At 37.7% G+C, this 23,365-nt stretch overlaps 1 protein-coding gene across 1 annotated transcript; it reads left to right on the top strand.

Moving 5' to 3' along the window:
• The first annotated feature begins 527 nt into the window (after positions 1-527).
• Positions 528-23,107, top strand: LOC108047042. Its single transcript, XM_044461732.1, has 4 exons — positions 528-836; positions 13,574-13,722; positions 16,625-16,734; positions 22,779-23,107. Exons 2-4 carry the CDS (start codon positions 13,692-13,694, stop codon positions 22,983-22,985), a joined length of 348 nt encoding a protein of 115 aa, XP_044317667.1. The 5' UTR covers positions 528-836; positions 13,574-13,691; the 3' UTR covers positions 22,986-23,107.
• Positions 23,108-23,365: the final 258 nt, after the last annotated feature.

Genomic DNA, 23,365 nt, shown 5'->3' with positions numbered 1-23,365 from the left:
TTGCCACCTCGCGTTCATGTCCTTGCTAAAAACATTTCGCTTTCAACGTTCATTTTCAGGGAATAGCGAGGAGGGATGGGAAGGAAAAAAAATTGAAAGATATTTTCTGTGGCCTACACTGCGTGCCGAAAAGCCATAATTATCACGCGTTCACATGGCGTATACGAGATTTCGGTGTTTCCCTTTTAAACTCTTAACCAAAATTTATGTTTTTGCTGCTGCTAATTGTACATTTTGTTGTTCTTGCTGTTTATAATGTAAAATTTATTGTGTTTGTGCATGTTTATTATCGCCTCGCTGTTACGCGTCCTCACATGGATTCGTGCCACGCCCCCACGCCCTCACACCCTTAACCTTTTTAAACAATCCCTGTGTATTTATGTTTTACAGCGTCTGCAAAAAATATTATCAAAAGTAATAAATGAATAACAAAATACAAAACAAACGCCATCAATAATTCATGGAAAAAACAACACAAACAGAAATAACCAAAAATAAAAGCTTGCGGCGCGTCGTTCTTTAAATATTTTATAAATTAATTCTGCAAACAGCATAAGCGAAATTAAAAAATACAACAAAAACATCAGGAATTAATGTAGTGCCTAATGCAATGTGTAATAAAACCGAGTAGACAAGGAGGTGCAGCAGATCATTAAATACCCGCAAACACAGTTACAAGGAAAATATAAAATACAAATTTATATTTATTATTGAATAAATAAGCAGAGTAAATATCACATATGCTACCCGTGAAAACAAATTGAATTATACGGCAAATTAAATTATGAATGTTTGGCCATTAAAGTGCATACAACTTAATTGAGGGTTACAAAGTGGTAAGTAAAATTTAAATAGTTTTTGTGTATCAATATAACTATTAAAAATATTAAAATCTTAAAAAATTACAATATTGACAGATACAAAATATTGCACCAGTTCGTGGAAATAATTACAAAATAAATGGTGAAAATATATTTTTGTGCATGTCTTGTGTTTTTATGAAGTAAATAAAAATCTGTATTCATGGACTAACTGAGATTTCATGCACATAAAAGGGTGAAAAAACGCACTGATTAAATTTATTAAAATTTTAATAAATACTTCATAAGTAAATTCTTTAAGAAAGATTCTTCTTGTTTCCAAAATTTTAAGCTAAAATTAAGTATTTGTAAAATAAAAAGTTGGCTATGATTTATTGAAAATGGGGTGAGGGATAATAACTTAATCAAGTGCTAACCAAATATTTAAATGAAATAGAATAATAATCTCCATATTCGTAGTTTCCACTCTTAAATATTGCTTTATCAGCAGACTTTGCTGATGTAAAGATCTGTCTACCCTCATCCATCAACAAAAACTCCACCGCAAATGTCACATGCAAATTCTGTTCGCCTTGTAACGGAAGTGCAAGCAAAAAATAGCGAAAGATTTTTATACATAACTTTTTATGCTACTCATTGTTGGGGCAAAACTTGGCAGTCCCGGTGTGAGATGGTGCAGTTGCGTGGCGAGGTGAATGTGTATGTGCACGTTTTTGCATTTGCACCACTTTATTTCAATTTTATTCGCCATTTTCTTGCCTTGCGTGGGACATTTCCTGGGGACGAGACGCAGCAGTGACTTTTGCTCTGCAGCTGACTCGACTCCACTTTCCGCATTCCCTGCCCTCCTCATTACCCTCTTTACATTTCTAATTACACGCTCATTTTAAACTTGAAACATTTGCAAACGGAAGCGTGGGTCTGGAAGAGTCTGCGATTTTTCAGTAACAATTTTCCATTCCCCACACCACACCATCAGGTTGGAAAATTGTTTTTGGTCTCTGTTACAGTCCAGATTTTCCATGGAAGAACCCTAACTAAACGGCTGACCACAAATGTCTGGCATCGTCAGTGTCTGAATTCGAGACAGGTCTTGCATCGGATATTATTCCTTCGTCTTGGGTCCAGTGAACATTATTTGTTGGTTGTTATATGTGTCCTTTATTTTAATCTTTTTACTCCGTACCAATTTTTTGTATCCTTCTGAAAATAAAGAATGAAAATTGCTGGTTTATTTTTAATCATGCATCCACTTCTGTTTTTTAAGATCTTTAGCTTTCATAATTTTATTATTTCTAGTCTAATGAAATGATTGGAATCTACACAAAAAACAAAACTACTACAATTTTAGGAATAATGATCCAAAAGATGCGCCTAGCCCAAGTATTTAGGTGGAAGGATCTAAGAAATGAATCAAGACATTAGGTCGTTCCTCCCTTAACAGGGCTTAAGATCAACTTTAAGGTTATCATTCATAAATGTAAGGTCATTTCCATGTTTTTTTTAGCGTTCTTTGAGTGTAGTCAGGTCTTAAGTTCGAAACATTTAGTACATGCAAATGAGAACACATATTTAAATTAAAATAAGTTGGGGCGATTCTGTAAGTCGCTACAAATGTATTACCTCAGCTCTTTTTAAAATAACATTGAAAAAAAATTTTAAAAAAATTCACGACCCCAGACATACCCAATGCGTTTTCGTTTTGTTCAGTAGAAAGCCTAGTCAGGACTTTGCAAAAATTAAAACAATGTTGCATGTCCTTTGTGCATGTAACGGAGCATTTGCTGCGCTTGTAAATGTGGGGGAGGATGAGACGACCACCTTTCACTGGACTGCGCGTTGTTTAACTTGTGTGTTAATTTCCATATTACGTGCTGGCCAGGGATTTATCAATAGGATTTATACATTCGCCATAATTTCCGTTTTTTTCCTCCAAGTAAGTAGCTAAATAATTGCAGTAATTTGCAGCACCAATTGGGAAAGGAATCACAAGCAAGCTAACCAGATTGGGCAAAAATTTGGTTGTTGCTTTTGTAATCTATTTTTTAAAATTCATTTGTTAATAGAATTTAAAAATTAAACGATGCTTATGAATTGTTTGGTACTTAGCTAACATATTTGCAAAGATAAGCGCTTTATCTACAATAAGTTGTAGAATCTTTTATATATCTTAACATTGTTTAAGAAACCTGTTGTTTGCGAAAGGCGCTTTTTTCCTGAAAATTTCCAGGTCAAGCTTTGGATATTCTTTAGATCATAATGGTTTCCTTTAAATTTTCTATTGTTCATTTTTCTGTCAGCCAGTCAGACTGCCTGGACATCTGAAACTCAACTCGGCAGACCGAGAACAAATTCTCGATGCTCTTTGTCTTTATGTTGTGAGGTTTGTTTGATTTGTATGTGAAATATGCAGCCGTTGACCTTCCGTTGTCAGTTGACCTTTTGGGGTAACTTTAACGGGGGAAAAGAGTCAAACACTCACTGGAACTATTTCATGTAGCATTTATAATATTTTTTGACCCCCTTGACATCTTCATGTTTGCAAATATGCAAAATAAATTCTAATATTTTCTTTTTGTACCATAATTGAAATATTGCTCATCCGCAGCATGTGACCATTTATTGAAGATGTAGAACTCATGCCAAGATAGTCCATACCAAGTCAGGCCAATGTGGGATGCATTTAAAAGACATAAATCATAAAGCCATAAAGTAGATAAACTCTCAGCATGGAACCATTTTCTTCAGCTATCGAGTTGGGAGAGAAAATCAATTTTCTTGTTTGTAAAAATAAATTGGCATATTATTAAATACAAATTAACAAAGAGGCGGCACAAGTAATAAACAAATTATCCTATAAAAATAAAATATATTTATGAAAAAGAAATTTTTGTTAAATAAGTAAAACTAGTCATAAGCTATATCTTTAAACAAACGACTTTCCTTTTTTTTTACGTTTTCACAAACTTTCCCCTTTTGTTTTGTTTTGTTGTCCCAAATTCTGCTGGTGCTTAACTCGTAAAAGTTTAAGTTGCAAATCGAGTTTTAATGATTTCTTCGCTTCTAAATTTACTACTTTAAGCCTGACGAATAAGCTGACATAAATAGTGCGGTGGACTAAAGGTTTGAGAACGCATATTTTAAGCCATTATACACATTTTTCCCGGTTACCGGTTACCGATTACCATTTTACTTAATGGAAAACCGGTTTAAAAATACAGAACTATTTTCATTTGGAATACCAACACTACAAGAGTGCTAGGTACAATTAAAACCGCTTTAAAGAAAACAAACTTTAGAGTTGCTATCAACTACAGATTTCGTTGTTGGTATTGCCAATTTAAGCGAAAATTTAATTGGAATTTGCAATGAATATTTGAACAAACGTACACAGACCAGAGTGTGGTAAGCGAGCAGTGGTAATGGGATCGAAACGGGAGGATGGGATAGGCTGCATAAAATGAACACAAGTGTTGAGCAAAGTGAATGCGTAATGCGTTTTTGCACCCAGAACAGAACAGGACGACCGAAAAAAGTCGGACGCTGTCAGTCACCCAGGTCCGTTATTTTCAGTCCCTCGGCATCCCGTTGAGTTGTTTCCCATGCTATATGCGGTTTTCCTTTGATATCCTAACAAAAAGGATGAACCTGTCACGAAAAGGATTTGCGGTTCCATAGAAATATTAAGCCTGTATGAGAGTTGTTACCTTACATGATGATATCTGTCCTAACATTAATTTAATGTACATCAGGCTTAAATAGTTTTAGCCTGTGGTCTACAGAAAACTCTGCCAACTGAATTCATACCAAAAGTCGATACAGATTTGATTGAAATTCTGTTAAAAGATCTGTCTGTATCATCCCAAATATTTTTGTGTATTTTACAATCGGAAACAAAAACTCAATGTTATATATTTTTTTAAGTTAAATCAGCAAAATATAAATATAAATGAATGTATGTACATTTTTCAAAAGTACTCCCTTATAATCTAGTTGAAAGGCAAAGCCTTTAATTATGAATGGCTTGTCAAACTCCGAATGAAACTATTGAAAACATGTTCGAAAGGTATCGGAAAATGTGCAGCACTCCCCAAAACGAATCCATTCTTCGCTGCTGACCTCTTTGGATCGAAAGGCAGTTGCAAAGGGTTTGATTTTTCGCTACTTTTCCATGGAGCGTGACAACCACGTAGGCCTTCACGCTTCTCCCGCTTCCGCCCTTCTGTCACATGTGAAATTGGGCGGCTGACATGTTTGGCGCTGTTTTTTCCTTTTCCATTGCTCATGTTAGAGTAGGTAATTTTTTAATGCATTTAAACGGCTGTCAAGTGGCCCACACACGCCACTTCGCTTCTGAAACCTCTCTTCATTGCCATTCTACCCCCTCTTAGCCCCTCTGCCCCCTTTGTTAGCAGTTTTGCAAAGTGACGCGACGCGAGCAGTTGCCCAAAAATATGCAAAAACCCGCGAGCACTTACGACAAGCTCGTTTCAACGGCAGGAGGACTATATCAGGTCGCGGTCCTCGACAGCAAAGCAGAATTTAGACATTCGGCCTACAGTTTTGTGTTCAGTTTTCATGCACCGAAAAGTGAAACCAAATAAAAAGTATTCCTTTTTTTATGAAATGGGTTAGAGTCGGTGGGAAAAACGACCATAGTGAGTTGGTTTCTTAATATGCACTTTGCATTTTTCTAACATGTACGGGGAACATACCTAAGTTATCAAAATCAGCTTGGGCCAAAACCATTAGTTAAATGACCTTTAACCTGATTGAAAACATATCAATGGGAATAATACACATGTTTTATGGCAGAACATCTAGGATTCGTTGTAAAACCTCCTATTATTTCCCTTTGTTTTGAGCACTCACAACGTTGGCTTGCTTGTCGGAGCAGAGTCAAGTAGAGGACATACAAAATTGAAATAAAGTACAACAAGAAAGGAAAGCTAACTTCGGACGGAGCCGAAGTTGATATACCCTTGCAGAATATTCTGTAAATTATATTCTTCAAAATTATTCATATGGTGTATTCTTAATACTCATAAAAAGTCCTAACTTCCTAACTTTAAAAACACCAAAGTTATGGCATTTCCAATCGTTCAGTTATATGGCAGCTATAGGATATAGTCGGCCGATCGTTGTGAAATTTGGTAGGTCGGATTGATTGGCCAAAAATAAAACCCATAGAAAATCCCAACTTGATAACTTTACAAACACCAAAGTTATGGCATTTCCGATCAATCAATTATATGGCGGCTATAGGATATAGTCGTCCGATCCTTAATGAAATTCGGTAGGTCGGATTAATTGGCCAAAAATAAAACTCATAGAAAATCCCAACTTCCTAACTTTAAAAACACCAAAGTTATGGCATTTCCGATCGTTCAGTTATATGGCAGCTATATGATATAGTGGCCCGATCCCGCTCGTTCCGACTTATATACTACCTGCAATAGAAAGACAACTTTTGGGAAAGTTTCAAGCAGATAGCTTTAAAACTGAGGGACTAGTTTGCGTAGAAACGGACGGACGGACAGACGGACAGACGGACGGACAGACGGACAGACGGACAGACGGACGGACAGACGGACATGGCTAGATCGACTCTCCTGGTGATGCTGATCAAGAATATATATACTTTATAGGGTCGGAAATGTCTCCTTCACTGCGTTGCAAACTTTTGACTGAAATTATAATACCCTCTGCAAGGGTATAAACATGTTGCCAACTTTTTGCACAGCAGCAGTAGCAACAAAACCAACAACAACCACTGTCTGTCATTCAGTCTGTCGGTCTGTGGAATGGTTTAGGCCCATAACAACAGCGGTGGAGGCAGGAAAAAGTTTTAACTGATTACGTTTGCTGTTGATAATGTTGAGTGACATTTGGTTTGCGTATTAACTTAAGTGAGCGACAGCAGCTGTCCACCCCCCTCCCACATTACATATATACATATATATACATATATGGAATCACCCCTTTGGGGAGCACTCCATGCTCATTTCGGATTGCCAGGAGGTTTGTATTTCAATTAAAAAATTAATTTTTTAATGTGACCCGCTGATGTGTAGCTGCATTCCAGTGAATGACAAATGCTTTTAGAAATTAATGTTGACGAAAGCGAACCAAACAATTAAGTTGAGATGAAATAAATGTTGGCAGGAGTCATTTATGCTGGTTCGTCCTGTGGGCTTTTATATTTATTTCCTTTTGCTTTAACAAGGTAACAAGAATTCAATTCAGCCAAATCACCATGTTTCAACACAGTCAAGTGAAATGGAAAAAAAAATACCCAAGTTGGTGGGCAAAACTTGCCCTTAACCTTAGTCGTGTAATTGTATACATGGGCCCTAGAATCGCTCAGGGTGTATTTCTGTCGCGTTGCCAAATTCAAATATCTTTTAAGACCTTTTGCCAAGCCAATAAACCAGCACTTAACCGCAATTACCCCCCGTTTTCGGCAAACAAGAGCGAGCAAAGAGCAGCGTTTTTTATGCCACTCTTGTGCTCGTAACCTCTCCTTTATCCTTTCACCCCCTCCCTGCATGTGCACTGCAATCAGTCTTCATTTACACTTTGCACCTGGGGCGCTTGGCTTGCTGTTAGTCTCTCAACTCTCGGCTCCCAGTTCCCACTTCCCAGCTCCCAGTACCCATTTCCCAGCTACCAACTACCAGTTCCCAGTTCAGTTTGGCAACACGAACGGAGTGTTTTGCGGAAAAGGATGGGCTTTAGGTGGGCCGGAGGTAAACCTAAACCGGAGTCCAACAACTTTAAACTCGCATGCAAGCTGTGTCGGCACTCGAAGGGCAGCGACAGTATGAGTTACACGGAAAGAGTTGAAAATCCTGGCAAAAACAAAAATCTCGGTTCGTCCTGAAATCTGTTACAAGCTGTGCTACATGTTTATGGAGAGTTTAAGTGGCCCAGTCAGGATGGACTGCACATGCCATTGCCATTTCTGTTGATGATTAACAGTCGGCGAGTGATTTTTGATATTATAAGGCTAACAAGTTTGCCCCCCGAATAAACAAAAACTGAGGGGTAGCCGAGTCGTCCATCAACGGGCTTACTGGATTGCTTCTCGTTTTTATTATAAAACTGTGTACGGGTTTTGTTGTATTTGGCCGTGCTGTTGTTACAAAGTTGCCCTTTCATGTAACGAACAACAAACCAACTCACGCCAAATACAAGACTGATGTTTGTGGGGTGAGGGAAAGGGAACCATTCTGATAATAGGTGTAGTCGTATTTCCGTTTCCCCATTTCAGCCCTTCCAACCACTCTGAGTGAGTGAGTTTCATGTTTGGTTTGCCGCTTTTGCATTTGCTGTTGTTGTTTTCGAAGCCATTGTATTCACTTGACTTTTATTTCATCATTACAATTGTTGCTGTGGCATTGTTATTGTTAACATTCAGCCCAGACTTTGGCCAGACCCTTTCACCGACAACCGTACTCATTGGAATTGTCTTTCAAATCCACGTACATATACGTGCAGAATGAGGAAAACGAGGTGGTAAAGCTACATGTTAAGGCCAAAATTACATTGTTAATTACATTTGCCATTCTTTGCGGTTGCAAATATGAGTTTGAGACATATGCATTTATATTTCATTTAGACAGTGGTCAACGATTTTTGCGGTTGGTATAAAAGGAAAGAGAGTGGAGAATATTTTAATGAAATTCTTCTATTGAGTTCAGGAATGAACGTTTGAACTGAGTCACATTAAATGAGAATTTCATACAGAGAAATGGTTAGTCTGTTGGTGACAAATACAGACCCTTTGCACCACCTTTGTCTTGTCAGTACAATATGTCAAAATTATTAGACTGGACTGCCCTTTGCTCTGTCCTTCTAATATCTCTGGTACAGCAGCAACCTATTAGCTTTTGAATTCTGGTTTAGTGTTGACCAAATGGGGAAACCACAAGTTAGTTACATCTCCATCTAACTCGAACCGTGTAGATGTCCCTTAAATATTCATGTACTCCACCATCATCCCATTGGCGTTGACTGTCTGGGATTCGTCTGCTTTTAGTTTGAAGCGTAAATGACCAAGAGGTCATGTGGCCAAGAGAAGCTATAATGTCTGCCCTGCCAAGAAAGCAAATTACAGCATGATTAATTATTAACTTACGGGTGGGTTTTGAACAGTCCTGAGTGACTTCGCTACTTTAGCCTAGTTAATTCCTTTGGGTGGAATTGGGTGTCAAGTTATCGAGCTATGAAGTGCACTTTCTTTATGTTTTTCTTTTGTGAGTCATAAAAATACACATAGAAAATTGAGCTCAAAAGTTCGACGATTAAGGTGCCAAGAAACATCTAAACCTTTTAAAAAGTACACCAAAAAATGTGGTACGAAGCGGTTTACCTTTTTAAATGTTTCAAAATTGTGTTGCACTCAAACGTTTTTTTAAATTTTTTAATATTTTTGAAATAGGCAACAACAATTGGCACACCCTAATGAATTGTTGAGAATAATTAATTCAGTAGCTACAGGCGAATAAAACTCTCTTACTTCTCATTTATAAATTCATACATCAGATGGCTTAAATGCCTTGCCTTTAAAGATTTTGCCATTATTGCCACATCTAAGCTCAAAACATAAATCTTATCGCCACAACGCACCATTATCTCACACTTTATACTCACATAAATGCCCATTTTGTTTGCTTTTGTGGCTAGCCAAGTTGTTAATGTGCATCATCATATTCTTGAGATGAAATTAGGTGGCAAAAATAATGCACAAACAAAGAGCGTATTAAGGCACACTGTCGCTTAAGTAGAAACATTTAGTATCTTAGCTCTGACCATCTTGAATGGAGGATAACTGTCTTTATAAACTGTTCATAAATTTTCCAGATTAAGTTGGAGTTTTATTAATTACAAATTCAATATAAGTACGCAAGTTTTTTAAAAAAGAATCGGACTTCTTGGAAAAATTGGTACTCTCCCGTCGTGTTGAGTGCACATTTTAATTTCCTAATCTTGCTTTCCTAATCCTTACTTAATTAAGTTTTAATTTTCATCCCACATGAACTCAATTAAAATGTTTTTAAAAGAACTTTTATGTGGCACCCGCCATCTTAGGCGTTCTAACAAAACTAATTGCAGTAATGTTTAGCTTTTATATGCTAACGCTTTAGAACTAAATGCCTTTCCGCTTTTCTAATTAAAAGGAAGCCTACCGACTCAAAACACATTCACCGACACACCTAAATGACGTAGTGTTTGTATATATATTTGCAGGTAAATAGAAAAAGGGAAATGAATTTAATTTAAATTCATATACCTACATATTTCCGGGAACAACAGCTAAATAAGCATATGCCAGACAATTCGGTTGGGGCATGAGTCAGATCTAGACCGGGGAACTGAGTAGCAGCGACACTACGAAAATTTTAATTACTCGTACTCAACTTTCAAAAACTGAACTGAGGGGCTCGAGCAGGACGAGAGCTCATTTTGAAAATTTTCATAATTACTCGCCGCCCGACGACTTGTTAAGTCAAACGGAGAAAGGGAAAATCGGGTGAAAGGTGGTGCCGTGGGTGGAGGGAGCCACGGAGAAAGTCAGTTGAGTTTCGTGGACGATTGCGGACGAGGACCCAGTAGCAGGTTAAAATGGAGGAGGGTTCGGTGGGATGGGGTCTGATTCAGAGCACCACTCACATGAACAGCGACCAGGACTAAACGAACTTGTACACAGGACCCCTCGCTCTCACAGCCTCACAGCCAGGACGAATAAATATGTATGTGTGCGGCTTCGCTTGAGCACCTGCACCCGATGTGGTAACTGTGTGGGTGATGGCTAAAATAGTGGAGGGGGTGGAGGTTCTGGTGGAGAGGCCATGCACTTGAAACTAAAGGCTAAGTAGGCGCATTCACACAAACATTCCGGCACAAATGCAGCGCCACAACAACTCGGTCTATCTACGGGACACTGTGTGGGTATGTGGAAGGATGTGTGGGTGTGGGTCCTGTGCCACACACACACACACACACACACTCACGCAAAAGTTGAGTATCCCGCTTGATGGGTCCTCTTCTACCTGGCATTGGGCTGGTTATGTAATTAAATTTATTTAATTTGACTTATTATGCTCATACATGTAGATATGCAGATGTACATACAAACTAACTGCTCTTATGAACTAATTGGAAACGCGAGTAATCTGATTTACTTGGCGAAAAGAGTATGGAAACCACCTGACCTAATGGAACATTATTTTTATTTTCTAGCAACTCTCTTCACGTTAACGTTAGAGTACAATTGTTTTTGCGAAAGTCGTTTATTTAGTTTGTTTTTATAAGCTTTTAAATTACCAAAATATAAGCATACTTAAAATTTTCACAAGCCAATTGCTTTAAAATACTGTATTTATTAACATATTCATTTTATTTCAATCAAAATCAGCTTAGTTCTACATTTTTTCTATTTTTTTACATAGGTTTTAAAATAAGCTTCCCTCACTCAGTTTATTTTGGTTGGAGTAAACTTACACTTGCACTATATTTCAAGAAAAATTATTTCTTAATTCTAAATTAAAGTACGGTGAAATATGATGATGCTCAGATAAAGTCCCAGACTACTTAATTATAGCGCGGAGAATTTCTGAGTGTATGTATGTATATGTCTCATCTACTCAGCAATATCTCTTCGCTTTCTATGTGAGAGAGTCCTCGCTTAAGCTCATAAGCCTGACAAACAGTTTCACACAAGGACAAAAAGGCAAAATGAGGGTTTACTGAAATTAATGGAAAGAAAGCCAAGCAAAAAGGTGGCCCACACAACAGGGAAGGCTATCCACAAACAAATTATTAAAATTAGTTTATCGCAGATCTCTCAATTATACCTTAACTTAAACAAAGAAAGGATTGCCCCAAGATTTGATGTGTTAATTGATTAAGTGAATTTTCCATTGCAGAGATTTTTTGACTTTTCTCTATCTCTACCGTACCATGTAAATGAGGTAAAGCTAAAGCCATGCAAATTGTTTACACGAAAATTCCATTATGTTTACCCAAATTCGGCGGGCGGGTAACGAGAAGATAAATGCGGGCTAAACGGAAAGCCAAAACAATGAAATTTATTCGCCATGCAAATGGGTTACGACTAAAACCAGTAGTCGGAAACGGCAGACTTAAAGTAATGAGAACCTCATGTAACATAATTCAACAGCAGTAAGCTAATAACAAGGAAATCACATTGGCAACTCCGGCGAAAACGAATCACATAGCCATCATCTTCGTCATTAAGGGTTTTTAAATCGAATACTACTGCAGGGGAACCTAGACACTCCAACAACCAGACATATCCCAGCCTACATCCAGATAAACCAATTGCTTAGGCTTCTGCATGAGTAAAGTGAAATAGGCATGGGTAAGGAGGTGTAGACTGGTAAATGCAAATCTGAATCCTACACCCGAAGTTTTGTGTTTTCTACGAAGAGCCAAACAAGTATAAGGATGGTAGTTTGTTCTTACCGAACCAAAAGATACCCTGCTAAGATAAGCTGATGTGACCCAACTTTGCCTAATATACCTTTTTAGGTTTACAGTGGTGGTTTATAAAAACAGCAAGCTGAGGCAGGAAACTCAGCAAGTCAGGAAGTCTGTCGACGTGAACGTCGTCATCGTCATCATCAACCCCATCCCCACAGTAGTCGTCCTTCTAGCCGTTGTGCTCAACCCCCCCACCTTTGTTTTTGCTACAATGTCCCGGACTATTTTGGTTGAATGGTCAGAAAAGTTGCAGACAACACAAACATAGCCAGGCCAACAGAAAGAAAGAACGAGAGGGACTGAGAGTGAAAGAAGCTAGCTGGAAAGCTCATTGTTTTTTGGTTGAGGACAAAAAAGGACCAGCTCAACACTGGCCCACGTGTGTGCTGTCCTGCTGTTGGGGGCAGGAATAACAATAACGAGCAGAAAATTAGCAAGAAAATAAAATCGATATTTACTTGGAGTGCGTTTAGGTCCCTCATTAAAGATTTACTAGACGCATTTAACTGGCAGGAGATGGAAACGACACATTTCTCCCTTGAACGTCGCACCTTATCGAGGTAGTTAAATGATTTAGCGATTCGCATACAAGCTTGTATAGAAGCAAAAGTTAAAGGTTTCCTTAAAATATTATATTAAAATATTTTCAGTTTAACCAGTGAGTTTTGTATATCAGGTATTAGCCATTGTTTTCTATTTACGGTCTAAAGCCAGAATAATATTAAGACATAAAAACATGTAAATCGCAGACACATACTGCTTTAGCTTAATATAAGGAAGTATTCCGAATTGCCGTTTATTTATTTAAAAATAGCTTTTGCATTGTTTTTCAATTTCAGGTTGGAATTTCCAAGTCATTTGGACCCTCGCAATTGTTCCTTCCATTTCCATTAGCTTCCGTTACGGAAGCGGAAATGCCACACAGTTGCGCAGTCAAACTTACTGAGAGTCTAACTGAAAATCAAAGGGCGACTACACCAACTCTACTTCTAGTGATTTTATATTTGTGCACATATGGAGAACAATAGTTTTGGGCGGGTTTTAACACAAAAACCAATTTTTATCCGAGGGTAAAAACAAATTTTTTAAGATTTAACTTCTGCAAAGTTGGCAAAGTAGTTGACTATGATTTTCAGATCGAACCATACCAAAAATATAATACATAAACATTGTTTAAAAAAACAAATTTTATAATCAATTTATAGAGAAAAAGGATAACCAAAATCTCTATTATTCTTTTTCAGGTCTTGTCAACGATTAATATCCAAAAAAAAAACTAAGTGTGATATCGCAGATCGAAAAATAACTGAAACTATTTAAACAACATTTTTGGCGAAGTAAAGATCAGAAAAAGTAACGATCATGTTGGCCTTTCACAACGAACACATTGCAAGTGAGTACATATATTTTACATTGAAACTTCATAAATTGAATTGAAAAAATGTATTTTTCCCTTATTTAACAAGAAGTTAAGAATCTAAGTAGCAATTTTTTTTAAACTTAATATTCATTTAAGTTACATATGTAAGGTCAGCCTACGTCTGATGCTGAGAAATCCCCAGTTCTATCCGCAAAATCAATTTGCATTTGCAAATTTGGCAAGAGGGCTCTAATTGCTACAATGCGCACTCTGTTCCCAGGAATTGGGTGAGGGGCTTAACTACTTGTGAGCCTCAAAATAATCAATTATTAAGCAAGCTCCATTTAACATTTAAAGGTTGCCCACTTACCTCCGGCAGGCATAGACTGGGAAAACCCATTAAGTATAACAATTTCCTGTGTGATGGAAATGGAAGGCAACGAAGAATAACAGCAACTCGAAGCTGCACTTAAGATGTTTCCAACGAAGGCAGTCCTGCTCCTTTGTGTTAGTCGAGTGGTGAGACAGTTAAATCGGGCTGTTACATCGGCCCGGCTCTCAATAAACAATAAAAGCACAGCCACGGCTGGCGCTCAACATCTGAAGCCTTCGGCATTATATTTAGGTTTAAGCACATAATAACTTAATACCATAAAAAGAATGCACAAGAAAACGAACGACGGGCTTCTCGTTGAAAAAACGGGTATCAATTATTTACCTAGCTGCCTGAGCCATATTAGAAAATTTAAGCTCTGCCTTGTTTGATCCCTTTCTGGTGTACAAGTGATATATAATTCAGTGGCTTCTAATATGTCTGCAATTTGGTTAGGAACAGGCATACGACTATACTTGCTAATCATTGTTCACCTCGAACATGCGACAGCTATAGTGCATTTTCTTGCCGAGTTGATGTATTCAAGTAAATAATTTTTTAAAACTGCTAAATTTATTTAATGTAAAAATCTTAAACATAAACGCAAAAAAGTATACCTTGTTTTTTCTTAGACTTTTTGATATAAATAACTCTGAAAATGTTTGTTTACTTATTCAAATTCTTTTGACGAGATGTAAAGGTTAAATTATTAAGTTATGTTTTTTTCTTCAATAAAAGTTAGATCAAAATATATTTATTTAGAAATATAAAGGTAAGGAAAAAGGAAGCTGCGCAGTTTTTTCTACTTATTTTCCTGTACCCTTGATTATTGCTTGTACAAACCACAGGCATAAATTTTGGCCTCGCCAAGAACCACTAATAAATGGTGTGGGCCAACTACCACTGCTACCTCGACCGACTGCGGTCAGTGGGCTGGCAAAAATGATTCATTAGCATTCAGCTTGAAAGTTGATTTGCCGCAAAAGAGATACCAGACCGCACTTTCCTCTTGAAAGTGAAAAGTTTTAAAAGCCTAAAGCAACTTATAATATTGCTTCGGAGGCACATTACGAAACCCCATGAGCAACATTTTGCCAGGAAAGCGGTTAATGTGGGTTAATAAATTTAAGGAGTTCGAGGGGAACTGAAAAGTGGGAGAGTATGAGATTTGTTTAGTAACACGTTTGGGCAGCAATAAGGTTTAATTAAAATTTAATTTGTTCGTAAGCTAAACTAGAGGTCTTTATTATGGAGCCTTTATAGTTTGGCATGTTGTTAAATTAAAAAAGTCATTAAATTCCGAGAATCACCTAATATCGAAATTCTTGCATGGTTTTTTTTACATAACAATTAATAATGCGTTCAGAGTTTCTAAAATAAAAAAATTATGTTATATAAATGTTATTATAAATTATTGTTATAATTTTTTTGAGGACACTACATTTTAGTTGACATTCCATTGACATTTTTGTAAAACAACAGAGACATTCTGTTTTATGCCTCTACTATTTCTATGCACGCAACTGTACATACGTGTATTTGTGAGAGTGATTTTTAATTAATAAACTCATTAGGCAGAGGACTGGTCAACGTTTTTGCCGCTACACTATGTGAATTGCTCATTTTAATTACTGGCAGCTGTTATCCCCCACAGCTCTTTCGTCCTTTTGGGGGACTGCACATAATTTCCTGGCATTTCAACAATGTGCCGACAATTTTTATGTTGTTAGACGGCGCTGACGTCGACAGTTGGCAGGTTGTTCGGTTGTTGCTCTTGCACTTGTCCCTTCAGTTGTTGTAGCGCTGGTCGCTTGTCGTTCAACTTTTGACGTGTTGCATGCTGTGGCCTTTTGAGCTCCCAGACAAAAGGCCACGGGAAAAGGACAGGGGCTGAAGGGGGTAACTGGGCCCTCTACTCCTGGCCTAAACGTGCGCGCGTTTTGGGCTAAAAGTTAAATATAATTGTTGCCGTTGGAGTGGTTAGCAAGGAGGCAACAGACAGTCAATGGCGGAGCAGGGAGCCCTGGGTATGACCACATGTCAGGACTGGGACTGGCTTCGTGTGCCGGTTGGAATATGTGTTGCTAAATCGGTTTAGGCTGACACGAGCCTGTCGCCATGCAGGTGAAGTACACGGGGCGGCAGTTGAGCAGTTAATGAGGAGCAGAGACAGGATCCCCATACCTCCCCACCCCGCCGTCCTGGCAACAACAACAAAAGCAACGCCAAGCGGGCCACCACAACCAAACAATGGGAAAGCAAGCGGCGGGGAAAATTACACGGATTTATGAAAATGGCCACAAAACTGTGCTAAACACGTTGACGCTTTGCACACGCAAACCGACATATGTGTTCGGTGGTTAGCAGTCCTTGCAGTCCTGGCAGTCCCCTTTCGCCAGGACATTCCACAGGGCAGAGCTTTAATTGTGTAATAAAGCGAACATGGTTTTCGCGGAAAACAAATAGATTAAAATTAGAGATAGTAATAGATATATTTGAAATCCTATCGCCTCCTTTTACACTTATCATTATTAATTAAAATTTTAATGACTGTCATTGCAGGTTGCGCTTTTCTGACTTATTTCAGTCCGGAGACCTCCGCCACGCCTGCCACGTCGCCCTCATCTGGGGCACAGACATCGCTCCACAATGACAAGCAATCCATAGCAGGGGTAAGTGCCAGGGCCAATGTCCTCAATTCCATCAATTAAGTAGCTAGACATATAATTTTCTTATAAATGCACATTGTTTGAGTGTTGTTTTTGTATAATTTGTTGTGGTATCTGTCACTACTCTCACTCGAATAAAATATTTAAAGAAACAATACAAAAATGTCAGCCAATTTAAGCAACCTAGGATGTACTTTTAACTGTCTATTTAAAATCCCTCATTTTTTGACTGTATGTTCTCTGAATAAAATTTGAACTTGCATGCCCAACTGAAAATTGTGCAAATCCTCTTTGATTGCTTTCGATTTCGTTGTTTGGGGAATTTGCTGAAACTACGCTAAATTATTTCTGCAAAAACTCTGCCAATCCTTAAATGCGTTGGTTTTGGGCAAATTTTATGACAGACAGCCAAAAGAGGGCTTGAAAATTGATTGCAATTTTTACTGTCAAAAATATAGATATATTTTGTTTTGCTTTTGATTTATGTTTGTTAATGTTTACCCTAATTGAGTTTCAGTTTAAAATGCCGAACATGTGCAACCATGTAAATGCATTTAGGGAACACATGTTTCAGCTTGTTTATTATCCCCCACCTGCTGGGTATTATGGTTATGTGGCCGGAAAAGTAATTAAAATTTTAGAACATATTTGAATAGACGACAAAGAATAAAATAAATGATGCAATATTTGCTGGTCCTTAAATTGGTGGCTATTTCTCCTGACCCAACAATATTTCAATTATTGGAAAAACAACAAATCTTGATTGCGTCCCTGTCTCCAGTTGTCTTGGTCTAAAACTCATAACTGAAATTTAATTTTGCTTAGAACGACAAAAAGAGTCTTCAAAAGGAAATCAAACTAAACACAAGAACGGCAAGAAACAGTTTATTGAATATGCAAAATGTTGTGAACTGCAGCAGAGTTGTACAAACTGGAGGACACCCTCTGCACCCCATTTGAGATAGAAGGATAGATAGGCTGGTCCATTCAATTCCATCCTATCTTCTCCTCCAGCCTTTTGTTTTCATATTTTCTTTGTTTACTCTGACAAACACTGAGAGGGAAATTTGTGGCTGTTTTTGTGTGGAAATTTATTACATTTTCTTAGTCTAGGCCCGACCGACCCGGTCTGAAGGAAAGAGTTTATCTTTCTTCTCTGGCTTCTTTCAGAACTTTTAGCCTCGTCTTTTTCTATTCTTGTGCTCTCTTGCCAATGCCACTGTGTGTATGTGTGTGTGTGTGTGTGGCAAGAAGTCGACTGTTGCTGCATGTGTGTGCCACTTATTACAACTTGAGGGCGAGTCGGTAGAATTCCACCTTTGTTCTCCGCCTCTGCCGCATTGTTTTGCTGCTGGAGGAAGCCACTCTTCCTGTTGCATAATCAAGAGTTGTTTTATTAAATCGAGAAGGGTTAGAAAGGTTCAGTCGTTCATTCGTTCATTCCTTGAGAAATGCCCTTCTGATCTTTTAATTAACGTATCGAGTGCTTTGATAAGTGAAGGATCCTTCAACTCGAGCCTTGGAGACCACTTCAGCCGAGGGAAACTTGCACACAGAAAGTGCAGTAATCATCCGGAGGACGATATAACTTCCGGTTTCCTCTTTGTGCCTCAGTTTGGCAGCCAGTTTTTTGCGCAAACGAAATACGGCTTTTTGCAAAGAGGAAACAGTTTAGCATAAAAATAAAAAGTCAAGCTGTGGCCGTACAAGGCGGCGGTCATGAAAAAGCCTGAAACACCGCTCAACTTTTCATGGCAACTGGCAGTTTAGCTTTATCTGAATCTTATGCGCTGCTTTGTCGTATTCAAATTTCCCAAAACGACGCAAAAGAGGGCGGAGCCAGGAATTGGGTGGGAAAAGTCATAATTTTCTTTTTTCGAAAATGAAAAATATCTGCTGCCAAGTAGATAGAGCAAGAAGCAAATACGGAAAGTGGGCAGAAACTTTGCACATATGCCGGGGAATGGCCGTCGCTGATAATTCAAAAGCCTTAGAAACGGAAGTCAAAGAAAGAATGTAAGGCGGAAAGGTTCAAGACCCCCTGGCCCGACTTTAAATTAAGGGTCGTTTTTTAACAATTTTCAAAAAAATTTAAGGTTAACTGATCAGATATTGTAGTTTTCCAATAAATTTTGCAATCTGAGTCTTTCTAATTTTACTATCAGTTATGGTTGTCCGAAACTTATAATCAAATAAAATATTAATCTCAGATGCTTTTTTAATAAAAGAATAAAACTGAATTTAGAATTTAAAAGGCTAGTAGCCTATTGTATCCTTTTGAGAAGCACAATAATAAATACGGAAACTGAATAACAAAAGAAAGCAATGAATATTGTCTTACGTGAAATTGATCTTTTTTAACATGTACGTATATTGTGGTTGTCCAGCTACGAGAAGTTTTGTATATTTTTTTCTGTGTCGCCACACATACCTAAAAAAAAGAGGATAAAGTGAACTGAGTGGGGCAAAGAATTAGCTGAGTTAACCTGGAAAATTCCGAAATCAGGACTAAAAAGGATTTAACCACAGCCTGCAATTAATCACGCTCGCCCCTGATGTAGCACAATTCATGAACGAATGGGTTTTGTGGTTAGTTGTGGACCTTCTAAAATTAATGAACAGTAAATACTCTTACGAAATATTAAATAAATTGAAGTAAATGCAGTTAACGAATACTTAATACCCTTACGTAATATATTATAAACTAATATATACAATGGGATGTTTTGGAATAAAGGTAAACTACTAAAAGTCAAAGATAGTTTATTTCATTGTAAGTCACTTAATATTCAATACCCCCAAACTTTGGAGTCAGTTTTTTAAAGTTTACTAAAAATTGCCGATATCGCTTTTTATTTTCTGATTGACCCCAAGGGAAGTGTATTACAGGGCTGATGAAAAATCCCCTTTGATTTTATAGCACACCTTTTGGGTGCCTCTCCTCTTTTCATTTTTCACCTAAACTTTGTTTCGGCAGGGAAAAAAGCAAAAATTTGTGTTGTTATTCCAGACGAGCACTGACCATACCATAGAAGGCCTCTACCGAACCGAACCGCAACTAACTGAGCAAAAAGCCAAGCTATTCCTATTGGGCCCGAAGCCGCTTTGGTGCTGGACGCTTCAGTTTGGCAATTTATCTGGCCCCATCTGCATTTGTTGACTTTGCGCCGGCGATTGGGCCGCAGTGTACACTATTGTCCCGCTTTGCATAAGAGCTAACGAACTAGATTTTTTCCGCATTCTTTCCTTGGTCTCTGGGATCCATTGGCCAGAGTGCTGGAATAGGAGCTCTGAGCTTGGCGTTCGCTTCATTGGCATATCAATCAACGGCCAAAAGCGGGAAACGAATTCACTTACTCACACCAGTAGACGCGATGGATGGTCTCTATATATACGGAGGTGGGCGATTGCGGGGGTGGCATGTTGGGCCGCTCAGGATTTTTTCTGCCTCGGCCGGATGCCATTTTAATTAAGTGTTGGCGGATGCCAGTTTCCAGAAAAACAAGGACGCCGTCCACTCTGCCAATGGCCCTAAAGAGTGAGCGAGAGAGCAAGATTGCCCCGTATCCTGGCCAAGAGGAATTTGAGATAAGAAAAAATATTCGCCACATAGTATGTTGAATCGGACAGGAGATTTCTGTCGGCTGGCTTGCTCTCTCTTGCGGCTGACAGTTTTATTATTATTTTTGCAAATCAGTTAATTAATTAAGATAGAGCAGCTGAGCCAAGAACTCGCTGGCACAAGTTCAGCACTTTGAGAGAATGATGTCTACGTTCCAATGCCCTCGTATTAGGTTTTTAACCAACATACTTAGTCAAAAACCAAAAACTATAACCCAAAGCTTTAATACTCTTGCAGTTACATCCAAATTAATGACAGCTTACACTGTTCTTAAATGTAAATATGTTAGCGATAGTTAGGCCAATGTTGAAATACCTCGTTTAATTCGTTATTAAATGTTCAATCAATTGGCAACTGGAAGATGTATTTTACTGTAGTATTTGAGAAAAAAACAAGAGAGAACGCTATAGTCGGGTGCCCCGACTATCAGATACCCGTTACTCAGGTAAAGGGAGTACGAGGGAGATGGAGATAGAAGCTTTGATCACGCATAACTTTTTAACGAATGGCCCGATTTGAAAAATGTCTTCGATAGGTATTGATAAACACAATAAAACTGCATTTTTACTTTTCCGAAATATTAAAATTTTTAAAATCGTATATAAGCGATTGTGGGCGTTAAAGGAGGCGTGGCACCATTTTGAAACAAACTTGCGCTGCGTAGGAACTCCTAGAATCTGCATGCAAAATGCCAATCTTCTAGCTTTTATAGTTTCCGAGATCTCAGCGTTCATACGGACAGACAGACAGACGGACAGACGGACATGGCTATATCGACTCGGCTAGTGACCCTGATCAAGAATATATATACTTTATAGGGTCGGAAACGCTTCCTTCTAGCTGTTACATACTTTTACACAAATACAATATACCCTTTTACTCTACGAGTAACGGGTATAATCATGAAAAAAAAAATTTACTTTGGGTCGATACTCGCAAAAAATCAAGATGTAACACCTTTTAAAAAGTGCAAAAATCGGTAAAAACTTTAATCTTTTGAAATTATTTAAGAATCGATAGTTTTATTCCCAACGTTTTATAACCAATTAGTTGGTTGATCGACGTTAATTAAATCTATATGCTAAAAAAAAAAATCGATAGTTTGTCATCAGAAGTCATTTAATCATTTTTTGGCTGTGTTTAATATTAGGTCAACTAAAGAGATAAGAATCATCAAACACACACATCCTTAAAGAAATCACTTTCAATTTTCAAACCGAACCAAAAACTATGTTTTTAAACAAATTTATACTAATACTTAAATGGAAGTTTTGATTAATGTTAGAATAACCAGGCTCTGGCTCTTTTTTTTCTGTGGCCATAAAAGTTGTCTGAGCCAAAAAAGGAACAATTTTCCACTTTATAAAGCCCATGAAATATTGTCGACACCGACTACAAAGAGAATATTTTATGCATGCGCATGTGTAAAAATATATTTTATTAGAAAACTGGTAGCTCCTCAACTCGAAAATGTTCCCTCACAAAGAGGATGGAGTGGGAACGCTTGAACATTTTTTTGCATTTCAAAGCCAAATGCGCGACATTTTTATTGTAGAGAAGGGAGCCTGACATATTCCAACAGCGTAATAAAAATGTCGATTTACATTCGTGGTGTATATCTGCAAAAGCGTCTTTGTGTCTGTTATGCTATCTCGTCACGTTATTCAATCACCTACAACCAAAATAAATCCCCAGCAGTGACAGATCATTTTATTCTTGAAGCTTATTTTCAAATATTCTTTAGCTATTTTGTATTTGAAACAGATTTAAACTTATTTAATTTTACAAACTTTTTTTTAATGTTTTGTCTTTTATTTCATTAGTTATAAGTTCGGAGCTCCTTTTAACTTTGGATAGCGTTATTTAGTTTTGTTGATTATCTGATTATTTATAAATTTAAAAATAATTAATTTTTTAATCAATGTTAGCTTTTGAGCATGCCTTGATCTAAAACACATTCTTTATTCTGTCTATATGTATACAATATTATTAAGTCTAAGCTATATTAATAAAACAAGTTTTTAAGCTGGGAAAAGTCAAGAAAGACACAAATCTGAATATGTCGAAAATATTACATATTGTTGGGGGACCCAAATAAGTTATAGCTTATAAGAATCAATGTTGTTACTGACTCCAATATATTGATGTTGTTCTATAATTGATGTTGTTGTTGTTGATGTTGTTTCTACTACTACTACTACTGCTACTACTACATATCCATAAGCCTCTCTTATAACGCAAGAACACTATCTGTTATCATGATTTCCGTTTAATTCATAAATATAACCTTATACCAATCGATGTTGTGCTCCCTGCTCATTGATGTTGTTCTTTTGACAGTAACTATGCATATGTTTTTATTATTTTCTGTGTGTGGCAGCATCTGTTGTGTTCTTTCTTGAATCTCTCATCAATTCTCTTGCAGGTTGCCTATCCATGTGGCGCCCTAAACGTGCGGCGCTTGCGCTGGCAGCAGCATCCACAATCCCTTGGTTATCCCTATCCACGTCTGCAGCTGCAACGCCACCATCAGCAGCAACCTCTACAAAATCAACCATCGGGTTCCGGCCGCCTCAGTTTGAGCAGCCGCCACAATTTGCGCGAACTCTGCAAAACTCAGGCAATTTGCTAACAGCAATTGCATTCCGCTGCAAGCGATGCAAGTGCCACTTCAGCAACAACATCATCAACAACATCATTAAGAAACCCAACATCAAGCAATCCAGGAACAATATCAAGTCCATCAGGTCATCTTATGCAATCGCACAAGCTGCGAGTGCAACTGCAGCAAATTAGTCACGCAAAATTGGTAGGTGACTCACAGTCTTAGCCAAAACCTTCACTCAGAAAGCACATAGTTTAAATGGGTTAAATCAGAAAGTACAGTCCATAACTGAATTATTTTCATTTATTTTCTAATTAAGTGCTATTTAAAAAAGTAAATATACGAAAGATTTAATATTATAAAAAGTCAGGATCAATAGAATTAATAGTGTCTCGAGGTAAATAAAT

This window comes from Drosophila rhopaloa, unplaced genomic scaffold, assembly GCF_018152115.1.
Source record: "Drosophila rhopaloa isolate 14029-0021.01 unplaced genomic scaffold, ASM1815211v1 contig_47, whole genome shotgun sequence".
NCBI lineage: Eukaryota > Metazoa > Arthropoda > Insecta > Diptera > Drosophilidae > Drosophila > Drosophila rhopaloa.
The sequence above is the reverse complement of the archived record's forward strand: the minus strand, read 5'-3'. Positions and strand labels throughout refer to the sequence as shown.